Source organism: Sciurus vulgaris, assembly GCF_902686455.1.
Source record: "Sciurus vulgaris genome assembly, chromosome: 12".
NCBI lineage: Eukaryota > Metazoa > Chordata > Mammalia > Rodentia > Sciuridae > Sciurus > Sciurus vulgaris.
The window spans coordinates 67,456,664-67,477,726 of NC_136473.1; the positions used below are offsets into that span (position 1 = coordinate 67,456,664).

Sequence of the window (21,063 nt, forward strand, 5' to 3'; positions counted from 1 at the left end):
TTCCTTGAAAAAATGAAGTATCCATTTCTTTCTTTTTTTTTTTTTTTTTAAGATTGTGTTTCTATATGGAAAGACAGCATTTGAGGAATTAAATGTCCTTTTTTCTTTATTTCTTCTAAGTATAAGACACTGCTTCATTTTACTTTATCTTTAGGAAAACAAGAAATGAAACCAACATTTTTTTAAAAATGAGAGGGAATGAGTTTTTTTCCACTTTTTTTAAAATTACATGCTTGCGAGTAGAGTGACCACCCCCCAGGCTTGATGCTTGAAACACCAGCATTTTAAAACATCACAGTGAATCCGTTATCATTTGCTATTCACTTTGTAACTGAAAATTGATCATCATTTAGCAATCAGTATAGATATTTTAAATTGGCCTCATTTTTTTTTTAAATATTAACCAAATCGAGGTTGAACTTTTGCAAGCTGTTGTACCCAAAATAAACAGATGTGTAGCCAAGGGCAGCATTAGACCTCTGATCTGATCTTAGCTTATGGACAGAATTAAATTAACTCATGGCAATCACTGAAAAATCAGGGATAGTATATAAAATACTATATTTTTACTATTCTTTGCCCTGGCATACCTGATCAGCAGCTGCTGTGAGAAAATGTACACACCTTCAAGGTCTGTCTGGGTTGCCACCATAATCATAATTTCAAAATAAAAACTCAGTTGGTTTTTTGTTATACTTAGCATGATTTTTGATATAAAGGCTTTTCTTTTTGTTGTTGTTGTTGTTGTTATTTTTATAACCAAGAACTCCTGATCAAACAGTAAATAGTGTTAGTCAAAATTTTTTTCTTTATATCAGCCACTGCTATTCTAACTGCAGGTACTCAGAGATTTTTTTTTTTTTTTCTGCTACATGTTAAGGTACTTGTTTTAGTGAACTATGATTCCATTTGATAAGTCTAAAGCCAAATGATTATTGTGGTAACCCAGTTCTTACTCCCTGTAATGAATTTAGCAAGTGACAAACATTATTATTGTTAACATTCTTAATCCTAAACTATATAAAGAATGAGAATACCACATGTTTAATAAAGGACCTTCATAATCAATTGATGATTACTCCACAGTAATTAAGAGTTAAAATTATTAAAATTTGTCTCTTGCACTTTGCACTTTTCCTCGTTCTGCAACTCAGAATGCCACATACAAATTACCAGATAAGGTATACACCACTGGTTCAACACTGATAATTCTTTTTTTATATGAAATAAATGTACCATAGAACACATGAAAATGTGTTTTGCCATTTTAAGGACAATATTAACTTGGCCATATGTGTAACCACCAACCAGGGCCAGGAAATAGAACAGTACTACAGTATGATACACCATAGGGCATTATTATTGTTATTGATGCTTGAAGATCCTTCTGTGCCTTGTACTACCATCCTGACAGAGTATCACAGGAGTAGAATAGAGAGTCCCAGCACTTTTGTCTTCAGGTGGAAGAATGTAGAAGTAGGGAAGAAATTACTGTCATAATCCTGAGTCAGGAAGAGAATATCGATATTTATGCGAAAGAGGTAGAAGGGAGAAAGGATTAGGTCGATGCTAAGATGTCTGATTCATGAACCTTTGAGAGTATTGAGGTGCCCATTTCAATCTTTGTCTAGAAGACACTATGTACATTTCAGAGCAGAAATACTCTAGACCCAGGACTGAGCTGGTGTATGTATATACAAAAGTCATCCTGTAGATCTTTAAGGAGATTTAAGGACTGTTGTAAAGATATATATCTTCAATATTCTTTTCCTTCAATTTTCCCTTTTTACCTGATTCTGTATACCTCTAAACATGGAGCTGTAAAGAGAAGGAGGGATGCAACAGACTGAATAATTAGGGACGAGAAGAGGATCAGGAGAGTGTAAATTCCTAGGAATTCAGGATGTTATCAGTTGTGGTTTTTATTTGGTTTGGTTTGATGTTAGTTTTGATTCTATTGCATGTCAAGGTCCTGGGCAAATGAAAGATATGGGCAAATTAGTAATTTTCAGACTTATCAATGAGGCCAACACAATAATAAAAATTAATCCGTTTGTAGAGTATTTCATGGTTTTCAGAGGATTTTCTTTTACATACATGATCTCATCCCTTCATGTGCAATAGACAGTGTATGTTGTATTATGCCTGTTTTACATATGAGAAAACAGAAGTCCAGAGAGATTAAATAGCTTACCCTGCTACTAAATGGTAGAATTGAAATTCTAAGAGAAATCTTTCTTCCATTGTTTCCTCTACTAAAATAGGTACCCAAAGATGAATAAACGATGCTTTCTGAGACCTTATTTCAAAAACAAACAAAAAAACAGAGAATATGGTTTTTGTGGCCTCAGGAGATCTTCACCTGTGTCCATACTAAAGTATGTTGTCATTTTTCTCATTTCAGGATTTGTAGGTGAAAACGCCCAGCCAATTCTAGAAAACAACATTGGAAACCGAATGCTTCAGAATATGGGCTGGACACCTGGGTCAGGCCTTGGACGAGATGGCAAGGGGATCTCTGAGCCAATTCAAGCCATGCAGAGGCCAAAAGGATTGGGACTGGGATTTCCTCTACCAAAAAGCACTCCTACAACTACTACCCCCAGTTCAGGAAAATCTGCCTAAGAAGAAAAGCAAAAAGAAGAAATGTTTTACAATTTTCATTCACTTATCTCGTAGTTCTAAAATGACCATGCGGTTCCTGGTTTTGAAGCAGAAATCTACATTGCCTCAGACTCATCACTCTATTTCCTAACCGAACATAGTCCTGCCACCGTGTTAGAAAAGGATTTCATCACAGTTCATGGTGCTAAAGTGAAAACATATACCCTTTAAATTTTTTCAGTAATTTCCAACTGTTCTAAGTCTGAAGTTCATTTCTCTTATTTATTTTGATCTCAGATGTCAGTGCTTTCTAATGCTTTGCTCAGTTCTCGTCTGTGCATGATACCCAGACAGAGGTGAGCACATGTACTGTGTTCTAAAATAGGATAGACTATATCAATAAAAAATGTGGAAAATAAATAAGATAGGCCAGAAAGGATCATATTTCCTATCATCCCATCAGTGGAGTTCTAAGTAAATCTCTAACAGACTTGGCCATTTCATATTCCTTGAATTTGACTTTCTTTTAAGGATTTTCTAACAGTGAAATTCTTTAATTTTCTATCTTTGGACAATGTAGTATCAAGTCCCACAGTTGACAAAGAGCAATTAATGCTTGCCTCAGACATTGTGACAAAAATAAACCTCATCATTGTTAACACCAGAGTGCCCTCAACATTACTTTAATGCAGATATAAATTTTACCTTGTTTAGAACATAAAATAATTATTGAAAGAAAATGTATTTTTTAAATTCACCATGATTGAACTATAAATTCTATTCATCCAGATGTCTACCTCTCTTCCCAAAGGCTGATATTTTTTTAAGATCATCTCAAATTTAGTAAATTGATTTTTAAATTTTAATCATTGGAGTAAATCGAATAAATTTATTTGAAGATTTAAATAGGTCTCCCAAGAATTCAGATTTCTGGAAATGGCCTTAACCTTTTTAAGATCTAAGCTATTACTTTAAGTAAAACAACTCATTTTTATTTTACATCTATTATTGAGTTAATTCTGAATCATTTGCTTCATAGCATCAGAGATCCTAAATTGCTTTTAGTTTAGAAAATGTTCATTTGTAATCATCTTCATTACTAAGGACTAATAATTATTATTAAATGGCCTCTACAGGTTGATTAAAGGTGGCAATAACGCATGTGAAGGATCTTTCCTAATAAGATTTTTAAAATTTTGCCAATTGCCAGCCAAAAGGAGTTATTAACAGCAGTAGAGAAGGTTTATGCATGTAACAGACCTAAACAAAATTTTGCCAATGAGGAAGGAAAAGTTCAGCCTACCATTTGAAAGCCTTGGTGATTTGCCAAATAAGAATTATCTCTTTTTCTAGGGATATTGTAAGAGGACAGGGTGTTTAGAGGACTATAGACTACCTGTTGAGTTGCTCTTTTGAAACATTCATACTAAATAAAGTATCCCTGTTATAGGATTACTTGCAACAAGTTTATCACTAGAAATTTGCCATTTTTTAATGATTTTTTTTTTTCCTAAATGTTCATTCTACTTACGTAGTAGTGAGAGGAAATAGGAGATTACATACAGGTCTTAAAATTTCTTTGTAATAGTATGTTGTTCTCTAAGGTCTATTCAAAAAGTTTTTGTTTTGTTTTAATACCACTGCCTGAAAATCTTTTAAAATCCTATAATTTTCGAAAAGCTCAATTTTGAGCCACTGATAACAATGGTCATTGCAACACTGGTTGCAAGCTTCTGGAGCTTGACTGTTGTTTTTCACTTTACCTTGTTCTAATGGATGCAAAACCCTCATAGTGAAGAACAGTATATATACCAAACTGGTAAAGAGGGACTCCTTAATTAAATATTGCAGTCTTTATGAATGCTAATTGCTGCCATCACAGACAGGTACAAATGTTCTTAAGCAGCTCCTACGAGATGTTCACTTATCTTCTCTACCACCCCCAAAATCCCATATTCATATTTTCCACTAACAGAAGAAGGTCATTTTAACTTGACACCTAGAGCCCTATATATGGCTTACAGACTCCTTAATGTAGTCTATATTCTAGTGTAGTTATACAGAATATATGGATCAACACTCAAAAGTAGAGAAGCAACAACGTACCAAGCTACCCCTTTGTTCCTATAGAAATTGCCCTCAGCATTCAGTCCTTACGATTAATATGTTTCCTTACAATGTAGATCTGATATTCTAATTGTACCTAAAATTAGTGGGAGAAAATAAACACAATTTTTAATGTAAATCTAATGGTTATTAGATATAAAACTCACAGACTTATGTTTTATATGTAGTTATGATTTTTCAGGTAATATGCCCCAAAGCATCCAAAGGAGTTGATGATTTAGAATACATCATTCATACCTCCTTAAAAAAGTGGTAAGATATTTCCTCTGCTCCCTCATGAAACCATTCTTTTATACTCTACAGATTCATTAATTGTGCTAAAACTTGTTAAGTGAGTGGGTAGGTTTCTTTCTGTATTATTCAAATTATGCAAGAGAGGCTGAGCATGACTACATTAACAATCTGACTTTTTTTCTTTGTACTTTTTCTTTATATTTGATATTGACCCAACTATGTGCTAGAATAATTTCCTTCCTTTCTTTTCCCCAAATACAATTTTTCAGGGTGTATTCCCCTCAAATTTGTTTGCTCTTACTTTAAACTATCTGGCACTTCTTTCAAGGAAAACTCTTTGCTAACTAAAATTTGCCAGTTAATTGTCTTAGCATTTGAACACATAGATTTCATAACTTGTACAGTGGTGATCAAGTTTCAACAGTAGGCTGAAGATATGCATGACGTGTGCATATAGGTATATTTACAGTGCACATATGTACACAGTATACAAACATGATTGCAAAATATTGCAGTTTATTAATATGTTTATTTTAATACTATGAATTGGTATTCTAATTAACTGACAATTGCTTCTCTTCAGTACGTTTCATTTTATAAAAAAAACAAGAATCACTGTTGACATAGTTTTATAAAACCATTTTCACCTCTGTTTTGTTTTTCAAAGAAAAAAAGTGATCTAAATTGGTATTGTAAAATGAAGTTGTTGGTAAAGAATGTCTTGGACTTTTTTTAGGCCTTTTTTTTTTTTCTTTTGGCAGAAAGCTATATTAAGATACAACAAAGAAGAGAAAGAATAAAACAATGTTTTAAGACTGTTATTTATAAGCAGTCATTGTCTTTACTCTAAATGTTTCCCTCTAAACCTTAAAGTAATAAACAATAAAGGTGAACATACATTTTTTAAAATTATAATCTTTTGACAACATTAATTCATGCAGTTAAATTAATTGTGATCTTTAAGCTCTGAAACATTTTCTTACCTAAAAGAAGTTAGAAAAAAAAAATTGGTAAATATATTTGACTCACAAATGTATTCCTATCTCATTATGATCTATTCTGCCACATTTTCTTGTTTATTTTTATTTCCTCCTGTAGCTGAATTAGATTGACTGGGTGCAGGCCTCTTTTCACTCAATAATTCCGTGACTGTATTGTAACAAGGTTCAAGTTCTCTAAGAAGCAATCAGAGTCACGTGTATTAAAGTCACTCCATTTCCTTCTGGAAAGTTCTCTCTCTCATAAACCTGCTTAGGTATTTGAAATATTTTATTATACTTAACCACAGTCTGAGTTTTGTTTGCTACAGAAGGCCGTTCACTATTTGCATTGATTGAATTTTATCTTTGCTCCCAAAAAAGTGAGTCAAGTTGTTAAAGTACATGGATTTTTTTTTTCATCTAACAGGTATTAAATACTCATTTATTTAACAGACTTGCAGTAATATATACTCAACTGACAAGTGGACCATGAAGACTCCTTCTGCTGGGTTCCTACTAAGCAAAGACTCATTACTTTACACACCTGACATTTTAAGTAGATCCAGATTTGTCTCTAGTGAGTCAGTGCCATTAACTGCCAGGAGTATGATCTACTATTGCCACTTTGAGTTTTATCTGTACATTAGAGTTGTCTCCTGTCTTTGAATTGTCATACATTTTAAATCATCTCAGATTCACAGCCCTCACTCCTGTTGTGTTACAGGATGCCATGTGTTTATGCCTTAATTTTTGAAAGATGACGTTAAGTAGCAAAGGCTTTTTTTGTGTGTTTCTTTGTGGTTTTTGTCCCCCTTAGTTCAGATTTTCAAAGTAAATCACTAACATTTTAAAAGCATAATAGTAATACTTGATTTTCAGCTATAAGACTATAGTGTCCCAAATAAAAACAACCCTGACTATCTTCTATTTGCTTCTTCCTATTAAATTGCTAAGCAACTTTGATTTTTCTCAAACACGGCATTGTTATAGGAAATGCAGGATGGGAAATAGTAAACTAAATGTGTTTTCCAAAAGTAAACATTCTTCAAATCCCTTAGTAAAATGAATTTTTTTCATGTGCCAGAATCTCACAGACTGAGCATGTGAGTTTTTAAAAAGGAAAGAAAAACTGCAGTTCTGCTGGAGACCATGGTGCTAATCTGGGTTTCTGTAGCTCCTCATGGGTGACTATAATCCACTGTGGAAAAAATACAGGTAATCCATGTTACAGAAGGGAAGTATGAAAGTTAAAATAATTTTGGGGTGAATGTGAAGTACTTGGGAACACACCTTAATGGTGTGAGATTTAAAATGCAAAAAATAAAAAAAAGCGCACAGCATTTCTAATACACTGGCAATAGTGTATTTAGATCTCAGCAATGAATACAGTGGTCCACCGTCTAAAGCTTGATTCTGGACCCTCTCACATCTTCATACACTGATCCTTTCGTGGCACCATTTCTAATTCATATTTCTTAAAACACATCTCGTTCTACTTCTCATATTTTAATATCACAGGACAGCCTTCCAAAGGGAGGAAACAATTGCAACGCACACGGGAAACCAGCATGTTTGACTCCCACGCCATTGTGTTTCTCCATTAGGCCCCTTAACAACTCAGCTAGAAACAAGCAGCAGATTTTTTTTCCCCCGACTCAGTGAGTAATTGTCTGCGCTGCAGTGACAGATGTGCAATATAGCAGCTTCTTCAGGAAAAAATTAACAGTTTGTCCAGCATGTCAGCTCGCTCTTTTTAGTGCTTGGGAGGTCTTGGCCCCATTATGGATGATTTAGAAATTGAGGCAAGCAAAGACCAGCTGCCTGTGCTGAAAGCCTTCGTTAGTTGCCCTCATCTGCATTCCAAGACTCACTCACATCCAGAAATTGGTGGAGCCCCTCTGGCCACAAGATGAGTATGGGCTGACAATGCCTTGATTTGTTGAGAGAGAATAAATGGGTTTTTCAGAAGATGAGGAAATATCACCATTACTGGCCAATTTACAGCATTTTATCTGTTCTTCAAACATGTCACTTTTGTTATTGTTGCATGGTAATTACATAGTGAAACAGAAAGAAAACAAATTCTGGTTACGTATTCAGATGGATTGCAAAATCATATAATCCTGATAAATGCCCATTTATGATACACATGGATGAAAGGTTCATTTTAATTTTGAATGGCTAGCTCAGCCATAAATAGGATATAGGATTAAATTCCAGAGAATCTGATTACATCAAAGCAAACAGTCTTTCTCTTCACTTTGAGATTGAGGGCGATACCATAAGGTATTTTCACAAACAGGATTGTCCTCAGACGATACAAAAAGGGAATTTGGAATCGCATTCTCTAGAGAATGAGCACTCAGTGAAGCTAGAGAGTCATCTTACTCTAGGGACCAGTCAGTCCCAAGGGCTTTTCAAGAAACCAGTGAACTGTGCCAAAATATTCCCAACTTGGAGGAAGAGCCAAGTATTTTGAAGCCCACACCCTTGGTCATGTTTCCAATCAAACATTTGGAAACTAGAAATTAAATGCTGTCTCTTGTGTATCTCTTTCTAAGATTGTTTCTCCCCCATCCACAGACCAGTTGGCATAACGGAATGTTGCCTATGGAAGTTTAGCTGAGTGCGTAGATAATGAAAAGCACAGAGATGAAAAGGAAGAAGGGGGAACAGCACCCCAGGACTACCTCTTAAAAGTGTCAGGTGTGTAATGAGTCTTTGCTTAGTAGGAACCCAGCAGAAGGAGTCTTCATGGTCCACTTGTCAGGTGAGTACATATTACTGCAAACCTGTGAAATAAATGAGTATTTAATACCTATTGGCTCCCAACTTCTCTGTGGCGAGAAAGAGGGATGGAAGAGACACAAACGCTTAACTGCCTTGGCCTGGGGGACATGTGTCACTTCTGTTTGTGATCCATTGGCCAGAACTAGCCGCATGGGATCAATTGAGTCAAAAAAGAATCTGCCCATAGTAGGGAGCACGTAAATATCTAATGAGCACTAACTAGTTCTGCCACATAGTCTTAACAGGATATATCCAGACAGTTAAATACCAAAGCAGCAGACAACACACTCCATAGAGCCTAAGATGCCATTAATTCTGAGATGCACCTTAATTTTATGTACAAGAAAGAAAGAAAAAAAGAGAAAGAATGAATACAGTGCCAAATTGTTATCTATCATTCATGGTGATGTATATCCCAATTTCAGAATTGTTTGTAAAAAGGATAAAATATGTTTATAAGTTTTGAACAATAGAGCAGAAAAAAAAAATCTAAGAATGTTAGAGAAATCTGCATGGCTAGGTAGATTGGAGCTGCTCCTTGAAGAATGATTGATAGGGCTTACCGAAAGCTGAGAACTTGTGTGCTTATGTGATATGGTGCCAAAGACAGCCCTTGGAGTGACTCCTGGTGGGTCTCAGTGTCCGGTGCTAATACCTGCTGTATGCTTTGGTGCTAATCTTGCTGGTTTAAAGCTCCTTTCCTGAATTTAGGAATAATAATAGCTTTCCTCATAGGATTACGAAGATTAAATTAAATAATGTGCATAAAACAGCCTAGTATAGTGTGTGGCATAATGGCCTTGCTTAGGTAGCCTTTCCTTTTCTGTTTCTAGTAAAGTAATAAGTTGTTCCTGTTTGTTACTATTCTACGTAAAAGGCTGGGGTTAGAGGGTTGGAGAAAAGTGTTAACTCATTTTCACTTTGCTAACAGGTCCCAGGAAGGACAGTCATAGCAAACCATTTTCCTAATTTCATTGTTATTGATGAATAACTGATATGACTCCAGAAGAGATTAGGTTCTTAAAAATATGCTCAATCAAAACCTACCAACAATAAAAATACATAATTCAACCTCCTGTATTCAATGTTATCTGCAAATCATTCAGCCATGCTCACCCTGGCCCCTGGAACCTACCACCGCTCTCCTGTGCCTCTGCTGCTAATCTCACAGAAACGTCAGGGTGAGACACAGAACCCAGTGCCCAGCACTGTTAGAGAATGTAGTAAATCCACAACTGTAAGAAAATCTAATGTTTTAACAGTTTCCCAAGATAGACTGCTTGTTAAAGATGCTTAGGTTGAAGTTCTGTCTTTTCACAGTCTTTTCCAGAGTATATTCTGGAATAGAGCCTACCAACCTACAGAATACATAAGAATCAGCAAGGGAGCACTAATCAGACTTTACTCCCCAAGAAGCACCTAAGAACAAGAATATAATTGAGAGAGACAATCCTAGAATTATAAAAGGACCCTGTCAAACTTATGCCCACAGCCAAGTTCAGTCTTCTATGTGAACCCTGTTGGATCATCTGCCCAGCTCTCTTTTATCTGAGAAGTGTTCTGGACCTTACCACCTTCAACTCTCTGCTGAAGAAAATTCCCAGGAATTTAAAATTTGGACTAAGTAATTTCATTCTAGCTTTTGTGTGACTGGTCTCTTGAATGGAGGAGTCATTGAGAATCAGGGAATGAGAGACAGTGCCACTTGAGGAAAAGGAACGAAATTGAGGAGCAGAGAGAACAAAGATGGAACAAGAAAATATCTGAGCTTCCTGCAGCCCTAGAGACCTGGCTCGATATTGTCAGATGTCTTTTGGGGAAAGAGAAGAACATCACTGAGAATATGGAAGAAGTAATCTTTTCTGTGAGAAAGTACAACCTCTCCTTCCAAGGGACTGGCCTTTTCCATTATTGGATAGAATACATCACCATGTGGACCTAAACATCTTATTAGCAAAAGAAAAACCAGAAGGTGAACCACTTGTATTACATAAAGATTTTTCATGTTATAACAGAGCACAGGGTCCCTTTAGGTAGCATTTTCCTCAAGTGCTTATTTACAGATCATTAAATACTTAACAGAGGGAAAAAGTAAAAGCTGAAGTGCTTAGGCCAGTATTTATTAAATATCCATCATAGATCCAGATAAAGGAAATCTAAAATCATAATAACAGTTAATTGTCCAGTTTTTAGGTTTTTATGTTAGCAGGCAAGAAGGTAAAATGACAGCCTGTCTAGGTTAATACAGGACTCCTGAGCATTCTACCATGGTTATAATTCTTTCCAAAGAACTTATCCTCAGTCCCATAAGGCACCCCTTTATTTCATAATAAATGTCCCTTTTTTGTACAGGCTAAATTAAGAGGCTTTGTTACTTCCATATAATACTAATTCTCTGCTGGATGTTAGCTAATATTTAAATGTATTATAAAATGCTGAAAAGTACAACTGTACTTGACCTGCTGAATTTTCTCTGATTGTGCAATCATCTAAGAATTTATAGTTTTAAAGGAGCTGTTACACTTTATAATGCTTTAATAAAGTTCTACCTTGTAGCAAGAGAGCATTTTAAAGGACTTGGCCTCATTTTTCCTTTTTTTAAAATCGAACCCTACTCTATCAAATTCTGTTGTTCCTCTCTGTAGAGAAGGCCCATTACTTCAAGGAGCTCACAAGATTGGAAAAGAATTCTGAACGCTACTTTACTTCTCAAATATGTTAATTGATATATAACACACAGTATTTTGCACTGAGTATTTTACAAAGCTGTTAGAAATAATTCAAAGCCACATCCTTTGGTCTTTCCATACCATCTTGTGCCTTCTTGCTTATTACACATTCAGGGAAGTGAGCCTTAGTATTGATTGTTGAGGAACAATGGCAGCCATGGCTAAGATGGTTTCCCTTGCAGTCAGCAGCTGCCTCTGCAGTCAGCAGGTGCCCAGTCTCCATCTCCTTCCAATCAATCAGACAAGAGCCCCAGAACTCCCTCCATAGGAAAGAAGCAACTTATAAAGGAAAGAACAGCAGAGAACAGCCCTTTAGTTCCTATGGTTTGTTTTCCTTTTATATCTGGGACCTAAAGTGAAGAGTTACAAGACTGGAAGCAGCACTGGCTAGGGGTCAGAAAACCTCAGTTTCGATCTGGTCTATTCCTTACCAGTCTAGGAAATTTACATGAGTGTTCTGGTTCCCAAATCCGAATTTACACAGTGAAGACATTGGACAGGAAAAGGAATTGGTATTTCTGGGTGCTTCCTCTGTCCTGAGGAATTCCTACATAATTTCTGGGTGAACTTCACAGACAGGTATCAATCACTATCTCTCTTTCTTTGATCCTTCTCAGTTATAAAGATTAGATGGTACTTCCCTAATGCACACTTAAGTGGGGAAAATCTCATTACTAAATTAGCAGAAAGTTCAAATTATTATTTAATACTTAAAGATGCTATTATTTTGCAGGTAATTTGCCAGCTATTTAAATTAGCATTGAAGCTAGGTATGGTGGTTCATGCCTGTAATCCTAGTGGCTTGGGAAGCTGAGGCAGGAAGATCACAAGTTCAAAGCCAGCCTGAGCAACTTATCAAGGCCCTAAGCAACTCAGTGAGACCCTGCCTCTAAATAAAATACAAAAGTGGGGAATGGGGGATGTGACTCAGTAGTTAAGTGCCCCTGGGTTCAATCCCTGGTACCAAAAATAAATAAATAAATAAAATAAATAATAATAATATGTATATATAAAAGCATTGAATAAAATTTTGATATCTCAACTAACATTCAAATCTGTATCTGCATGTAGTGTTTATATAGTATCAAAAAGTTTTAAGTCTTTTATTCAATACTTTCCCCTGTAACATGTTTCTGTCATTAATTAACTTGATAAAATTACATAGTACACACACATACTAGCTCAGCTCATTTTGCAATTACCACAAACTGTAAATTTGTGTGATCCACATAACTAACATTTCTTAACGTCCCCTGGTATATGTCTCATGACAGGTCAGCATCCTGTTCACAGATACAGAATAACACTAACTTGGCAATATGGCCTTGGACAAGAGCCCAAGCATGATTTCCCAGAACAATGAAGAAGAAAGTGATGGTTTTTCTTTTCAAGAACTGGTGTCCAAGGTTAGTGGCCTTCCCTCCATGTAAACTTTGAAGAATTGGAATGAATTCAAAGAAAATCAAGACAAATGATAAAAGGCTAAATAAAGGGACTGACTTTAAGAAAAATATGCACAATGAATAATGTAGAATTTACTAAATAATAGTCATGGAGAGGGTTTAATAACTCCAAGAATATTTTAAAGATTCAAATATCCAGAAGGAAAAGAAGTTTTTCAAGAATTACTCCTAGAAAGTGAAAAGTATACATTAGTTTAAACTTTAAAAAATAAAAGAAATCGGGTTTTGCAAAAGGAAGCAGAAAGGCACCTATTCTAGCAGACAACATTAAACTAATCAAAAGAGGAACCAACATGAAGTCTAAACCCAAATTAGTTGAAGTCCTTAATGAGTTAGTTGGAGGCAATGATTTGACCCAGCTCCAGAATGATAGGCAGAAATATTCTAACACATGTAAGAGTCTACCCTCCTTTCTCTCCAAACCACAGTTGGAGATAGTTGGCTCAGGAGAGGTGTATTTCATATTGGGCCGAGACTTTCTGTTCACTCTTGTTGATGGATAGCATAAAGCTTGACCATGGCCGTTTCTCAATCCACTCTTTAATCCGACTTTTGTAGCTGTGCAAATAGCCAAAGCGCCTCACAGGTCATTAGCCTAGGTAAACGGCTCATTACAGAGTGAAATAAGACCAATGACAGTTGTATTCTGCCAATGCAGAATGTGCCCACTCCCTATTACCTAATTAAATGCTGCTTGCTAAGTATTTATGGAGCATCTACCATATGGTTACTGTGAAAATTTGTAAGAATTTTATACAGTGTTGACTGCCCACAAGGGATCTAATACCTTTTAGGAGTCATCCAATGTATTGGGGATGATATTCAAAATCGATCATAACCAGACAGGCGCAGGCGCTGGCCAATGAGAGTAGAAGCCCATTTCATCTAAGAGGAAGCCAGTTATAAATAATTTATAGAATTCAACGGTACATGCTGGTGAGTTTTAGCACCATTTTCATCTGATATAAAAGAAAAAAGTCCTTTGACATCTAAAATGTTATATCGATTCTAATAAAATGCCAATATATATACCATGGAAAGTAAATACTGTTTACATGCTGCCCTTTCTTGTCTGTGGCAGACAGTATCAATCAATAAAGGCACTCCATGATAAATTCAGGCACAGGCTCCTTGGCAGCCTCTCCCAAGTAACCTAAGTTAACTCTTGAGATAAAATCATTTACGATCCCTTATACACTTATTAGTGTTGGTCACAATAGAGAAATATTTCTCTAATGACACTTTCTTACACTTTTCATGACTTTCCTCTTTCTGTTTATTTCTTAACAAAACGACTTCTCTTTCTTTCAAATCTGATATGTGTTGGATTTTACCATTTCCTTGTCTTTGCCTGTGGTCTCCCTCTTATCCAGCTATGAGAATTCCCCAATAATCCTTGTTTATTTGGAATCAGGCTAAATCTCACCTCTTTCAACTACTCTTACTTACCTTTATTGTAAATTTTTTATACCTCTTTTCCAAGCAATGAATAACAGAGTGAAAATATTTTTTCTCGTTTTTTATTGGTGTTTTAGGGTTGTACCTATTGATGGAATTTTTTGTTATATGGGATTTACTGTAATAGTGTAATACATATTATATTTTCATACATGCACACAACATAACAATATAATCTGGCCAATATCAGTCCCTAGCATTTCCCCCTCCCTTCCAACCTTGCACCCCTATACCCTTTCCTCTAATGAATTTCCTTTGATTTTTAGGAGACCCATCCCACCTTTGTTTTTCGTTTCCTCTCTAGCTTTGAGGAAAACATAGGACCCTTGACCTTTTGAGTTCAACTTATTTTGCTTAACATGATGGTCTCCAGTTCTATCCATTTTTCTGCAAATGACATAATTTCATTTTTTACTTATGGTTAAATAAAACTCCATTGTGTATATATTCTACATTTTCTTTATCCATTTATCCATTGATCTAGGCTGGTTCCATATTTTGGCTATAGTGAATTGTTCTGCTATAAACATGGGCATTATTTTCTTTGACAGGAGGAATCATTTTCTAATTGTTCTATAATTTACTTTGCATCTTTATTCTATATCTATATATTAAGGCCCAAAAGTACATATCCACTTTTAATTACATGGTATACAATGATAATTTTCCCATAATTGACATTTGACTGAATAAAGAAACAAATGAAGAAAAAAAAACTATAGCCCCAAAGATTATAAAATGAGTATGTTTAAAATTGCCTCAAATTTTTGATAATGCCAATGAAAACATCGATTTAACATCCAAAGTGAGAATTGCTGTTTTTACAATTTTATTTGAAGGGAAATCTTTGTTTTCAAGCAAATGCAGTAGAAATGAGTGTAAATATTTCACATCAGCTGCCTCTAGCCCAATTTCTTAAACTAGGAGGAAAGTTCACAAAAAAAAAAATCTGTAAATAAAATATCTGCCAGAGGTGACAAGAAAATGTAACTCACATAACTCTCCTTCCAGAGAGTAAATTTCTTAGGGAGCCAGCTGGCGTTTTACAAAAGTTTAGCTGGTGTCAAACCTGCTGGTGACTGTGTTCTGATTTAGAAATAAAGGATTGACTCAGAGGTGTCTATAAAATCATTCTGCAGAATGATAAATCCCAACTTTAACACCAAAATAAGAGGGAACCCATTAGCTTTGGCTGCTGTTTGGACCTTGTGCTTAACTCAATCTGCAGAGGTTGTCAAAGTGGCTGAGGGAGGGGGTCCCTGGGCAGGCTAGGGATGGGCTGGGCAGAGGCAGCCTGCCTCTGCAGCTGCTTGCTGCCTGTGGAGGGCCCGTGGAGGATTTCCCCATCTTGGGCCCTGGGTGAATGAATGGTCCATAAGTACATAAAGTGGTATCTGAAATCTGAATAAGAGCTCAGCTATCATCTACAAAATTGAGGTTCATAGAGTAGAAATTATGAAGAGATTCTGTTTTTCACTTTGTATTATTGGCAAGCATCCTTAGTGAGACTAACTCTTTCCATAATAAACTGTCATCGGATACAATTGTTTCAGAATATGGTCTCCATGTTTGATTGCAGGGTCTGCAGGCTTCAGACAGTAGGAATGCAATGCTTAAGCTTCTTCACTTATTGCCTGCTGGTGTACAAATATAGGATTTGGCAATTTAGCCTAAAGCCTTGTCTCTTCTGCTACATACACCCACTCTGGGAGGTACAGAGAATTCAACTTTCCACAGGCTCCGAGGCAAGAGGAGGCCCATAAAGCTGAAATCAGAGCCATGGGTCTGTCTCATGCATAATCCACTCACAAAACACAGTCTGATGGACCCCTTGCTAGAGTTGAACTCTGGACTCCCCACCACTGAAATAAAAAAATAAATAACCGCCAAATCCTCATAAATGCTGAAAAGAAGCAGCTGGTAGCCAAAAGATCACTTTAATAGTAGGAATAAAAAATAAAACCAAAGCCAGGTACGTAAAGGCTTTTATCTATAAAACATGAATTAATGCAAAGAAGCAGATCAAAACCATATCTGTACCATGTAACTCTAAAGCATAGAAAGGCAGGGGAATAAAGAAATTTCAAAATCAAAAACCGTTCCAACACCCTCCAGATAATAGCACATGGTATGTTTTTAAATCCTCATGTTAACATGCTCTGCTAGGGTAGGTATAGCAACTTCAATTTCCTCCTAGTAGAAGAATCCCCAGGTAACGCAGATGCTGATGGGACCATGTTCTCTGCGTGGGGGCAGCCCGTTTGCCAGCTAAGTCCTCACTGAACGTTGTTGAACTGACGCACCTTGCCATTTAATTATACTCCCAAGTCTTTTCTCATTTAGCAACCTGCCTGTTTAAAGCTAGGGTCACTATTACATAATAGTGATTAAACTTGACAATGTTTGGGTATATACATCATGTAAACAATGATTGATCAAACTGAGCTGTGTAGGAAATGTTCGAGGTCTATACCTCAGCATGAACACTGTCAGGATTTGAAGATTTTGGGAGAAATCAGCTGACTACATTTTCTTTCTGCCCTCTTGTGATGTTCAACCTAATAAGGGAAAAACCAAGGTCAGCTTTTGAGGTATGGCATGGTACGCAATAAAAAGCAGCAGATTCTCTCCTTCAGAGTCCTGGCCTGTCACGCAAGTACTGGATTGTCTTGCTACTTTGGTTGAATGTCCCCTTCAGACCTCAAGTTGAAATTAAATTACCAATGTAAAGGTATCAGGATGTGGCACATTTCAGAGGTGATTAGTTCATAGGGGATCCATCCTCATAAATGGATTAGTGTGTTATCTTTGGAGTAGGTTAGTTATCCTGGGGTACGTTGTTATAGAAGTGAGTTTGGCCTCCTTGGCTTTCTCTTGTTCCCTCCCCATCTCTCCTGTCATCTGATGCCCTCCACCATGTTTATGACACAGCAAGAAGGCCTACACCAGATGTAACCCTTCGATCACAGATTCCAGAACTGTAAGGAAAAAAACTTTTTTTTTAATGAACTACCCTGTCTGTGGGATTCTGTTATGGCAATGGAAAATGAACTAAGATGGCAGCCTGAACTTTTTGGAAGTTTCCGTTTCCTTATTTTTCTGCTCCTGTTTTCCCAAAGCATTATAATGAAAATCAAATAAATTGACATTATACCAAATCACTTTGAAAATTGAATTGCTAATTAACTCAAGTGTTTACTCATAATATTTATTTAAAGTTTGAGGGGTAGGGATGTAGTGTAGTGTAGAGTATTTGCCTATATGAAGTCTTGAGTTTGATCACCATTCCCACAAAAAAAAAAAAAATTCAAGTTACAGATTTAAATATTCAAAAATTAAAGGTACTTGGTTACAGAGATGATAAAATTATGTGTTTTCAACTGAGTCTTGAAGTTAAGCCTTCCATATATATACATAGACATGACAAAGGAAAGGAACAGAGCATAAATAAAAATAGAAAAATGCATATTTAACATTAAAAATCTAGAAAGTAGTCTCATTCGCTTATAATATGGGATATGTAATATTTAAGAAACTTAAATATTATATATTTTGATGTATATGTTTTAAATCACAACATTTCCCATCTTTTCATTTCAAGTGTGAGTTATAGCATTCCCAGCAATTTGTATGCCACATGGCACATCTAAATGGTAAATATTTATGGTTCAATCTGTATTTTAGCTTTTTCACACAATAAACCCTGCTACAGACTGTGTTAACATTAACTATTAAAAAAATCAAAATAGTTTTCCAATTTCCTCTACTGTTCTTTGCTATATGGCTGATTTTTTATGTTAATGTTTCTATTGTCTTAATATTCTTGCTTTTCTCATTTATATTCTAAGAGATTATTGTTAGTGCCAACACTTCGGTTTATCATTTAGAGAAAGCACTTGCTCAAAAAGTCAGCACTGGATATTAAATGATGATTGCCTGCAATGAATTTCTTCTCAACATCTGCAAAGACAATTTTGCCTTTTTTTCTTCCACTTAACTGTGAATGAGAGATCTTAACTATACTTAAATAGGATTCATATTGGCTTACAAAATATCTCCTTAAAAGCAAGGATGTTAAAAACAGATTCTAAGGTCTATTTTTCTAGGTTAAAATAGAAACATGGTATACATGATATACACATGTATATCAAGGTAATATTGAAGAATGATATATATTAACTCTCCCAAAAATTCTATAATATCTCTCTTCTCTTACATTTTCAGAGCACTTTATAATTTATCCTGTGCTCTTAATTTCAGAGAATATTTCTTCTTGATCTCCAAATTATGAAAGTATAAGCAAGAAAGAGTTTAGGTCATTATTTTAAAATAAACTTAAAGGTTTGTTACACTCTCCTCCAATAGAAATACTAACATCATAAATACTAGGTAACAACCCCATCTCTGTTTTTAGTGTGTATATTACAGGGTTAATTCCTCACAGTTGACTGGAGTTTTATAACTTGAGGTTATAGCAAATATGATAATCCTGAATTAAAATGACATCTAAAAATGTGGTATAAACAAAGAATAACTATTTTATTTTGTTTTTAGTAGAGGTACCATTCTGGTCAACAAACAATTCAAAATGTCACATTCATCAGTTTTGGTGCTAGTATCTGTTATTTTATTTGAGGTTGACAAGACATTTATTCACTCATTCAGTATTTCTTGACCTTACCATTTGCCAACTACAATTCTAGAAGCTGAGTAGAAAAGGCAGAAATATAAAAATAAATAAGTCCTATGCCTTGCTTTAAAGAATCTTAAATGAACACAATTATTTATTTAAAATGTTGTATTAATGTGGTTTTTCTCACTATTAAATACCTGAGACAGGATAGCTTTATACAGAAAAGAGGTTTATTTAGCACACAGTTCTGAAGGTTAAAGTCCAAGACCAGGTAGTCCCATTGGTTTGGCCTCTAGTGAGAGCCTGTTGGCAATGGCATCATATCATGGTGGATGTGGTTGAAGGAGGAAGAAATCACATCACCAAACAGGAAGCTAGAGAGGTTCGGTGGAGCTAGATGAGGGCTTTTGTAACAGCTCTCTTGTGAAAAAAAACAGGATACCAAAAAAATGCCTTAATCCTTCTGGGGGCATATCCCAAATTGACACAGGACCTCCGGCTAGGCTCCATCTTTCAAAGGTTCCACACCACCTCCCAAGAGTACACCCTGCGGACCAAACTTCCAATATGTGAACTTTGGGGGAACAAATCACATCCATACTGCAGCATATGTAAAAAGCAGGTGTTGCCAGGCACAATGGTGCACCCCTGAAATCCTAGTGGCTTGGGAGGTGGAGGCAGGAGAATCGTGAGTTCAAAGCCAGCCTCAGCAATTTAGTAAGACCCTAAGCAATTCAGTGAGACCCTCTGAATAAAATACAAAAAAGGGCTGGGAATGTAACTCTGTGGTTAAAGCACTGGTTCAATCCCCAGTATCCCACCTCCAAAAAAAAAAAAAAAAAAAAAAAAAAGCAGATGTAATAAAATTTGAGCAAACTATAAGATAGATCTGTAGAAATCATTACAGTAGTGCAGAGAAGAGAGCAACCCACTCTATCTTCATATGAGATAACATTTTAGCCAAATCTTAAAGAATAAATGGGAATGTGGCAAATAGAGAAGAGAAGATTCAAGGAAAAAACAGTCACTCAGAGAACAGCTCAGAGCTGTTTTTAAGAAGGACATGTAAAACAAATAACCTAGTCAATAAATGGGCTAAGGAACTGAACAGACAATTCACAAAAGAAACATGAATGGTTGACAAGCATATGAAAACATGTTCAAAATCTCTAGCAATTAGAGAAATACAAATCAAAACTACACTGAAATTCCATCTCACCGCAGTCAGAATGGCAGTTTTCAAGAAAACAAGCAACAATAAATGTTGGGGAGGATGTGGGGGAAAAGGCACACTCATACATTACTGGTGGGACTGCAAATTGGTGCAACCACTCTGGAAAGCAGTATGAAGATTCCTCAGAAAACTTGGAATGGAACCACCATTTGACCCAGCTATCCCACTCCTCAGTTTATACCCAAAGGACTTAAACTCAGCATACTACAGTGACCCAGCCATATTAATGTTCAATCCTAATAGATCTCATATTCTAATATATAGAGAGAAGGCAGTGGAAGTCAATGAAGTTTTACAAGCAGAAAGAGGACGGGCTGCTTCCAAGGCGATGCTCATGACCATTAGAATGACTGACACTCACTGCATGCCCCGTGTGTCATAATGCCATTCACTCCTATGACATCTCCCATAACAATACTATGAGCTTAGTACTGTCCTTATCTCTCTTTTGCAGATAAGAAAATGTAGGCAAAGAAAACTTAAAACTGCCCAAGTCACACTAAGTAGTAGAGCTGTGATTTAAATCTACATGGTCTTGTTCCAATACCATACTCCCAGCTACTGGACCATAATGTATCAGTACATTTGTTTTAGAATACAAGGTCATGGTCTGAGTGAGAGAGAGGTGAGCACATTAAGGAGATCATTCATCCAATAAGTATTCAAAGTACCCATGATCTATCAGCTTTAATTTAGATGCTGAAGATAAGAGCAGTAAAGAGAATGATGTCCCCCTATTGTTACAAAGCAGTCTAAAAATGGCAAGTGTCTGAACTAAGTTAGAGACAATGTTAGATCAAGCATAGGAAAA

General features: G+C 35.9%; 1 protein-coding gene across 1 annotated transcript in view; it reads left to right on the forward strand.

Moving 5' to 3' along the window:
- GPATCH2 (G-patch domain containing 2) overlaps positions 1 to 5,862 on the forward strand; it is a 187,174-nt gene extending 181,312 nt beyond the window's left edge. Inside the window, exon 10 of the mRNA XM_079107157.1 lies at positions 2,405 to 5,862. Coding sequence (XP_078963283.1) covers positions 2,405 to 2,625 — 221 coding nt within the window. The 3' untranslated portion in view covers positions 2,626 to 5,862. The remainder of the gene's footprint in view (positions 1 to 2,404) is intronic.
- The last annotated feature ends 15,201 nt before the right edge of the window (positions 5,863 to 21,063 follow it).